The 9,508-nt window shown below is 45.7% G+C and overlaps 1 protein-coding gene across 1 annotated transcript in view; it reads right to left on the bottom strand.

Annotated features, from left to right (window-relative positions):
* Positions 1 to 420: 420 nt before the first annotated feature.
* The window catches only part of MAN1B1 (mannosidase alpha class 1B member 1), a 262,777-nt gene continuing 253,689 nt past the window's right edge, over positions 421 to 9,508 (bottom strand). Inside the window, exon 13 of the mRNA XM_030207057.1 lies at positions 421 to 1,430. Coding sequence (XP_030062917.1) covers positions 1,227 to 1,430 — 204 coding nt within the window. The 3' untranslated portion in view covers positions 421 to 1,226. The remainder of the gene's footprint in view (positions 1,431 to 9,508) is intronic.

The following is a 9,508-nucleotide window of genomic DNA, read 5'->3' as shown; positions in this document are numbered from 1 at the left end:
CAAACACTGCCATTCTATGAAGTCAATGTTACTTCATAACACTTGTGTTGCAGGGAGCGCTGTTGTGTCTGAACCTTGGCAGAAGGGAGAGGGATTTTGGATTTAGTTCAGGCCTTTTTCACTAGTAGCTCATGACAAGTTACATTCAGGTACTGTTAAGTATTTTCTTGTCCTTAGAGGGCTTACAAAACTAAGTTTGTACCTGAGGCAATGAAGGGTTAAGGGACTTATCTAAAGTTCCCACAGGGTAACCAATTTGTTGATCATGTGCTTTAAACAGCACTGGGCCAATTATTTTATAAAGCTCTGCCACCCCAGAGGAAAAGGTAAACTGCAAACATACATGGTATTATATTTTCATAGTTCTCAATGGGAATGTTCACTTGACACAGCTGCCAAAAAACACAAGCAATCACCAAGTAGAAAAGATAAGCAATTTTGTAAAAATTGTACTCACAGCTCTTTCATAATATTCACAGTGCTCTGATACAACAAAACAGATGTATTTAACTCAAGTTAACTGTTACACCCCTCTTCAACCAGGGCACAGCAAATTTTCTGGCTTCAGAGACTCAAGATTTCTGGGACATGACAAATGTTCCCGTCTCCTAAAGTAGTATCTCAGGCATGATCCTTAAATAGGTTCAAGATACAGTTCCTTGTGAAGAGTCTGTATCAAATACAAAGTTATGAGTTTGCAAACATGAAGGGTAATATAGCTAAGATTCGTGGTATCTGTCAAAAGATACCCCCAAAGTCTGTTATACTGCCATACTCACTAAATAATCTCAAATAGTTAACACATATCAAATAGAAAAGGCAAGCTTCTGAATCTGCCTGAATTTAAAGCATGGAAACAGAGGAAAAGACTCAAAGTTGATCTGTGCTTCCAAAAGGCAATGGCAAATTTATCTCCCGTTTGACAACTAATGTCATGGCTATTTCCTCCTGCTCATTCCACCCCTGAAAAGCTCAAAACACTTTCTGAGTAAAACAGCAGATGTGAGTGTACTTTTGATTGGTTGGAAATATTTAAATCTTATCTGATTTTCTAATCCCAAGGCCAATGCGTGAATCAAAAGATGAATAGAAGGTCATGGCTAAGGACGGCCTTTTGCAATATTGTATCCAAGACATAAAATCAAGAAAACGTAGCTGTGTCCAACCCCAGATTCATATTAAGTGAACCGATATAGGGGAATTATTCCTTTGCAACTGTACTGACTTCAAGAGGACACCCATATGGGCAAAGGATGAGCTTCAGTGTTGAAGACATATTTCTCGAGACTGATTAACTCCAGGTCATCAGATAAGAGCAAAAACAGGTATTTGAGTGTTTCTCCCAGGAAGAAGCTTTCCATTTTATCTCTGGGCTCTGGGTCACTGGGGTTCTGTACATTGTTGATTGAAGTGAAGCCACCTGACGAAACCTGTTCAAGGAACAGAAGCGTGCACCACAGAGATATAGGTTAAAGACTCATTGTGATCCCACCTCAGCACAGATCAGATGACAGCCCATTCACATATGCAACTTAAGTAACCATACGAATTGATTTGCCTACTTAAGAAAATATAACTTAACAGTTATATTGCTATATGTTCCTTTAATTTTCAGACTCCATTTGTAAAGGGGTACTATATCTTATAGAGGTGGGCATTTAACTAACCGGCCTATTTATTAAGAGTTAGCTGGGGGAAAAAAAAAAAAAAAAGATTCCATCATGTGGCAGTAGCATTAATTGAAAGGGTGCACTGAACCTCCTCCACTAGGAAACTTCCATTTCCTGGTGGCCCAGTGGGCCCAATGCTATCCCTCAGCCCCTAAGCTCTGCCCTACCCTCCCCCCCCCCCCCCCCCCCAAAATAAAATGTGACTGAAACCAGCCTGGCCCTTCCTGACCATATCGGAATCCTGACTCACCCCAAAGGGTTGGAAAGAGAATAATGGGGACAGGATCAATCTCTACTTGTTCCTGCCAAAGTGGCTACCTTTCACAAAATGGAACCATTTATTACTTGGCAATCTAACTCCTACGATAGTACTGCGAAATTGCCCTGGCAATGGGGAAGGAGCAAAGAGAGATCACACCTCCTCTATCGCCCCAACAGAGCCTTTGGGGTGAGTTGGGATCTTTGTGAGGCGGGCGACAGGTTGGCGGAAGCTAGGTCTTATGTCAGGGGGTCAGCAGGTCCCTAAGCCTTTCAATTAATGCTGCCACGGTATGCAAACATACCATTTTAGCCAGCTCTAGAGAAAATAACTAAAGCTGTAGTTTTTTTTCTGCAAAATAAATTTCTGAAGCCTTGAGTGCTTGTTTGTATTTTTTTTTGAATTAATGAACTGCAATGCAAAAAGCTTTCACGTGAAGTGGACATTGTGCAAAAAATTATCATTGCAAAGTAACTTTGTAAAAGAACACTTCATACAAAAACAACAAATAATGCCTTAACTTTGGCATTTGTGCACACTTCTAGGCATTATGCCACAAGATGATACTTTGATGCCTGCCTCTAATTCTTTCAACTTTTACTTTTTGTGGGAGAGGATTTAAAAGAAATTATGAAGCATCAGCTAATACTAGTTAAAATTCACAACTTTTTAACAAATCTGTTACCTTTACAACCCTGAATAAAAGCATGGGGTAAATTTACAATCTTGAATACCTTGCTGGACAGACTAGATGGGCCAGTTTAGTCTATCTGCTGACATGTTCTATATTACTATAATATCTAAAGAAAATCATGGAATGCAAATATCTTCAATTATTGCAAAAGATGAGCCTAGTTTCTAAAGTAGTATGTCTGCTCTTTGTGTGCTCCACTGCTGAAAACACAACACCAGAAGGAAAAGGGAAGTAGGTATGTTGTGACACTGAAAAACAGGTGGCAGGTAAACTGAACTGACCCCTCACTTGCTAGCAGAGGCAGTCTCCTCCTAAGTAGCCATACACTGTGTTCCTGAGGCAGGATGGAAACATCTTACTCACCCAGTTCCGCTTCAAGGAATAAAGATTTGGATTTTGGTGCTAATATTTCAAGCACCAAACCCACTATAGCAGAAGTCCCCAAACTTTTCATGTGAAGGACCATACAGGACAGTTCAAATTACCAAGAGGATGGGGCAGGGTCCCCTCAGAAGTTTGCTTATTTGGAGGAGGAAAGAGGTGAGATGACACGTGAATAAGGGGCACCATGTCTGACCTTTTTAATAATTTCAAATGCACTGAGAAAGTGGGAGGCTTGATTCCCATAGGTATGACAGAATTGTACCCCAGCTTCTTCCCATTCCCCCAGAAGGCAGATGGTGGGAAAAGGATGGTGGTGGTTGGTTAGGTAGGTGGTGGGGGTAATAAGAGTAGCCATACTGGGTCAGACCAATGGTCCATCTAGCTCAGTATCCAAACAGTGGCCAAGCCAGGTCACAAGTACCTGGCAGAAACCCAATTAGCAGCAACATTCCATGTTACTAATCCTGGGACAAGCAGTTGCTTCCCCATCTCTGTCTCAATAGCAGACTATGGACTTTTCTTCCAGGAATTTGTCCAAATCTTTTAAAAACCCAGATACGCTAACTGCTGTTAACACATCCTCCAGCAAAGAGTTCCAGTGCTTAAATATTCATTGAGTGAAAAAATATTTCCTCCTATTAGTTTTAAAAATATTTCCATGTAACTTCCTCGAGTGTCCCCTAGCCTTGGGGGAGGGGGGGAAGTGGTCATGGATAGAACATTTTCTTCCACTCGCATGCCTCATTTCACTTTCCTTTCTCTTTTTGATCCCTCTCCTTTCATGCAAGAATATTTCTGGATTATATATTGTAATCTGAATTGATCATTTAATAATCCTAGAAACAGCCCAACATAAGGATTAAATCAAATTCCATTCTGTCATGCCCACTCCTTCCTTTCCTTCTGTCTCCTCTTACCACTTGTTATCCCCTTCCTGCCCCTTCCCTTTCTCACTTGCACCACTTCTCCTGCACCTGTCCACCAGTCCTGCAATACCAGACCAGTGTGTACTTGTATACAAAGCCCAGTCCTGCAGCCCCAAAGTGAGGTACAATTGTGTACACACGCACACACAAAATCCCAAGTATGCAGCCCCAAGAGCTGAATGCACCTGCACACTCCCAGTCTTATAGCCCTGGAGCACAGAACCCCTCCCCCCTCCCCCCCAAATCCTGCTTCACCACAAGCAGGGCGTATCCCTTCCCCCTGGAGTGACGGTACTCAGTTCGTGACATATGGAAGCCAGGAGTGAGCTATGACATGAGGACTCAGAGAAAACTTGGGTAGATTCACTTTTGGTAGGTTGAGCAGTCTTGGGTTCTGGAGGCAGTGACTATTTCCAAATCTACTGCTCTCAGCAATGGCTGTAGGAATACCTTCCCAACAGAGAAAAGGAGGAAGAGGGGGATTTGGGCAGTGGGAAAGCTCAGCAGGGAGAGGGAAGGACCACAGAGACAGGAGCTGCAGGAAGGAGAAAAAGAGGCATAATGGAGATCATGGACTGAATAAATATTTGCTCTGTGTGCACTGTAAGAGAAAGGAAAAGCATGAAGGAACACAACAACTTTTGTCAAGAGCCACTTCTAGCCTTTAAGCCTTAGTTTAATGACCTCTGCACTAGAGCACCTAAGTTAAAAAATGAACGCTCTAGCCCTAAATGACAGCATTTGATACTCAGGGGCCGATGTAGAAAGCCTCAGGGTAGAGCCAGCTTAGCGCGAGATTCTTAACATGAAACAATTGCAGGAAAACAACCACAGCATTCAATGAGTATACCAATTACTGATGCATTAAAATCACAACAGTAATTTGCAGCTTACTGAGAAACGTTACCCTTCTTATTGGTGCCTGAGCTGCAATTGGTCCAGGCACTGACAGGAAGGGTGATACTAAAAAAAAAAAAAAATGTTGCCAGCAGTCATCGTCCCAGATCTATTCCCCCCCCCTCCCCGGACGCCTCCCATTCCCCTCTAATATTATTGTTTTTATTATCTTTGATGTTTTGGATTATACAGCCAATAAAATATATTTGACATATACGTGCCCTGGTAGTCTAGTGACTCCTCCTCCTATTCCCTAGTGGCACCACCCACCCATCCACTGACCCCTTCCACAGGTACCCCAGGACACCCCACTTACATAGTAACATAGTAAATGACGGCAGATAAAGACCTGAACGGTCCATCCAGTCTGCCCAACAACATAAACTCATTTTACATGGTATGTAATACTTTGTATGTATATCTGAGTTTCATTTGTCCCTGCCTTTCTCAGGGCACAGTCCGTAGAAGTCCGCCCTGCACCGGTTTTATTCTCCAAATACCAGCGTCGCCACCCAATGTCCGCTAAGATTCCATAGATCCATTCCTTCTAAACAGGATTCCTTTGTGTTTATCCCACGCATGTTTGAATTGTATAACCAAACTGATTTAATTAGGTCTCTGGCACTGAAGATTCAAAACCCAATTCTAGTAAACACAACTTTAAGACCGATACCAGAACCAGAGTCATCAAATCTTGTGTAACCAAATTAATTGTATCAAGTCACTTGGCACAGGTACAAAACACTGTTCTAAAGAGCACCTTTAAGACAACTGCAGCATAAAAATATGAAATCACTGGCACAGAAGTGCAACACAGTTCAAATAATAAACTACCAGCATAAAATTATGAAATCACAATGCAACAATAATTGTAAGTTATAGGCAATAGGATAGAAAGGTTTAGAGAGGACAGATCCTCAACAAGTGAAAGGACAGGGTTTTTTTTGTTTTTATTTGTGGGGGGGGGGGGGGGGGGGGTTGGTTTTTTGTTAGATGAGATATAATAGAGTCAACAGTTTTATCAGAAAGATTTTAGGACACAGGTAACCTCAGTTACCAATCAAACCAATTCTGAAAAAGCCCAGCGTAGCTCACAGCTCCCAAGGTAAAGTGAAGTTCAATTTTTAAAAACCCTCCCTGGTGTCTACCAGCACACCCTCAAACAAACAAAAAATACCTGGTGTCTAGTGGCACTCACCCGATCCCTCCCCCCCATATAATAGGCATCTCAGAAAGTTGGTGGAAAGATGACAATCAATGGGACACTATGTTAACAGGGTACAAATTGTATCGCAATGACAGGATCAAACTGGAGGGGAAAAGAGGACAATCAACGGGTCACTATGTTGTTAACAGGGTACAAACTGTATCACAATGATAGGATCAAATTGAGGGGGGGGGGGGGGGGTTGCACTATATGTAAAGAGGGAAATGAGTCAAATAAAATACAAATTCCAGGTTTTGACATCAGGGGGAGCAAACTTTTGTAAAATAGGCGCCAGTGCGAGGCTGAAGGGCCAGGAGAGAGGGAAGGGTTAAAATCCTCATAGGCATATGTGTGATCAGTGACTAAGGCTAAGGTGGGGTGAGGTGGGCCAAGAGTGGAGTTGGGGCAGGGCTAGATAAAATCCTTAGGGTGAGGGCAGCACCTATGTCAGCAGAAAAGGAACAGTGAAGCTGTTATACACAGCACTGAAGGACCCCTTCACTGTGGCGCAACTGCACCAGTCATTTCCCCCTTGTATCTCTATTACGGATGGTATTATGTACACTGAATACACTCCAGGGAATTATGTGCTGAAAATATCCATGTACTGTACAGCGAATGCTACATACCTGTAGAAGGTATTCTCCGAGGACAGCAGGCTGATTGTTCTCACTGATGGGTGACGTCCACGGCAGCCCCTCCAATCGGAACACTTTCTAGCAAAGTCCTTTGCTAGTCCTCGCGCGCCGATGCGCACCGCGCATGCGCGGCCGTCTTCCCGCCCGAACCGGCTCGTGCCGGCCAGTCTCATATGTAGCAAGACAAAGAGAAGGGAAGACACAACTCCAAAGGGGAGGCGGGCGGATTTGTGAGAACAATCAGCCTGCTGTCCTCGGAGAATACCTTCTACAGGTATGTAGCATTCGCTTTCTCCGAGGACAAGCAGGCTGCTTGTTCTCACTGATGGGGTATCCCTAGCCCCCAGGCTCACTCAAAACAACAACCATGGTCAATTGGGCCTCACAACGGCAAGGACATAACTGAGATTGACCTAAAAAATTTACCAACTAACTGAGAGTGCAGCCTGGAACAGAACAAACATGGGCCTAGGGGGGTGGAGTTGGATTCTAAACCCCGAACAGATTCTGAAGCACTGACTGCCCGAACCGACTGTCGCGTCAGGTATCCTGCTGCAGGCAGTAATGAGATGTGAATGTGTGGACAGATGACCACGTCGCAGCTTTGCAAATCTCTTCAATAGTGGCTGACTTCAAGTGGGCTACCGACGCTGCCATGGCTCTAACATTATGAGCCCTGACATGACCCTCAAGAGCCAGCCCAGCCTGGTCGTAAGTGAAGGAAATGCAATCTGCTAGCCAATTGGATATGGTGCGTATTCCCACAGCCACTCCCCTCCTGTTGGGATCAAAAGAAACAATTGGGCGGACTGTCTGTTGGGCTGTGTCCGCTCCAGATAGAAGGCCAATGCTCTCTTGCAGTCCAATGTGTGCAGCTGACGTTCAGCAGGGCAGGAATGAGGACGGGGAAAGAATGTTGGCAAGACAATTGACTAGTTCAGATGGAACTCCGACACAACCTTTGGCAAGAACTTAGGGTGAGTGCGGAGGACTACTCTGTTATGATGAAATTTGGTGTAAGGGGCCTGGGCTACCAGGGCCTGAAGCTCACTGACTCTACGAGCTGAAGTAACTGCCACCAAGAAAATGACCTTCCAGGTCAAGTACTTCAGATGGCAGGAATTCAGTGGCTCAAAAGGAGGTTTCATCAGCTGGGTGAGAACGACATTGAGATCCCATGACACTGTAGGAGGCTTGACAGGGGGCTTTGACAAAAGCAAACCTCTCATGAAGCGAACAACTAAAGGCTGTCCTGAGATCGGCTTACCTTCCACACGGTAATGGTATGCACTGATTGCACTAAGGTGAACCCTTACAGAGTTGGTCTTGAGACCAGACTCAGACAAGTGCAGAAGGTATTCAAGCAGGGTCTGTGTAGGACAAGAGCGAGAATCTAGGGCCTTGCTGTCACACCAGACGGCAAACCTCCTCCATAGAAAGAAGTAACTCCTCTCAGTGGAATCTTTCCTGGAAGCAAGCAAGATGCGGGAGACACCCTCTGACAGACCCAAAGAGGCAAAGTCTACGCTCTCAACATCCAGGCCGTGAGAGCCAGGGACCGGAGGTTGGGATGCAGAAGCGCCCCTTCGTCCTGTGTGACGAGGGTCGGAAAACACTCCAATCTCCACGGTTCTTCGGAGGACAACTCCAGAAGAAGAGGGAACCAGATCTGACGCGGCCAAAAAGGAGCAATCAGAATCATGGTGCCTCGGTCTTGCTTGAGTTTCAACAAAGTCTTCCCCACCAGAGGTATGGGAGGATAAGCATACAGCAGACCATCCCCCCAGTCCAGGAGGAAGGCATCCGATGCCCGTCTGCCGTGGGCCTGAAGCCTGGAACAGAACTGAGGGACTTTGTGGTTGGCTCGAGATGCGAAGAGATCTACCAAGGGGGTGCCCCACACCTGGAAGATCTGTCGCACTACACGGGAATTGAGCGACCACTCGTGAGGTTGCATAATCCTGCTCAACCTGTCGGCCAGACTGTTGTTTACGCCTGCCAGATATGTGGCTTGGAGCACCATGCCGTGACGGCGAGTCCAGAGCCACATGCTGACGGCTTCCTGACACAGGGGGCGAGATCCGGTGCCCCCCTGCTTGTTGATGTAATACATGGCAACCTGGTTGTCTGTCTGAATTTGGATAATTTGGTGGGACAGCCGATCTCTGAAAGCCTTCAGAGCGTTCCAGACCGCTCGTAACTCCAGAAGATTGATCTGCAGATCGCGTTCCTGGAGGGACCAGCTTCCTTGGGTGTGAAGCCCATCGACATGAGCTCCCCACCCCAGGAGAGACGCATCCGTGGTCAGCACTTTTTGTGGCTGAGGAATTTGGAAAGGACGTCCCAGAGTCAAATTGGACCAAATCGTCCACCAATACAGGGATTTGAGAAAACTCGTGGACAGGTGGATCACGTCTTCTAGATCCCCAGTAGCCTGAAACCACTGGGAAGCTAGGGTCCATTGGGCAGATCTCATGTGAAGGCGGGCCATGGGAGTCACATGAACTGTGGAGGCCATGTGGCCCAGCAATCTCAACATCTGCCAAGCTGTGATCTGCTGGGACGCCCGCACCCGCGAGACGAGGGACAACAAGTTGTTGGCCCTCGTCTCTGGGAGATAGGCTCGAGCCGTCCGAGAATCCAGCAGAGCTCCTATGAATTCGAGTTTCTGCACTGGGAGAAGGTGGGACTTTGGATAATTTATCACAAACCCCAGTAGCTCCAGGAGGCGAATAGTCATCTGCATGGACTGCAGGGCTCCTGCCTTGGATGTGTTCTTCACCAGCCAATCGTCGAGATATGGGAACACGTGTACTCCCAGTCTGCGAAGTGC

This window comes from Microcaecilia unicolor, chromosome 6, assembly GCF_901765095.1.
Source record: "Microcaecilia unicolor chromosome 6, aMicUni1.1, whole genome shotgun sequence".
In the NCBI taxonomy this organism is placed as follows: Eukaryota; Metazoa; Chordata; class Amphibia; order Gymnophiona; family Siphonopidae; genus Microcaecilia; species Microcaecilia unicolor.
Note: the sequence above shows the minus strand (reverse complement) of the source record. Positions and strands in the feature narration are given on the sequence as shown.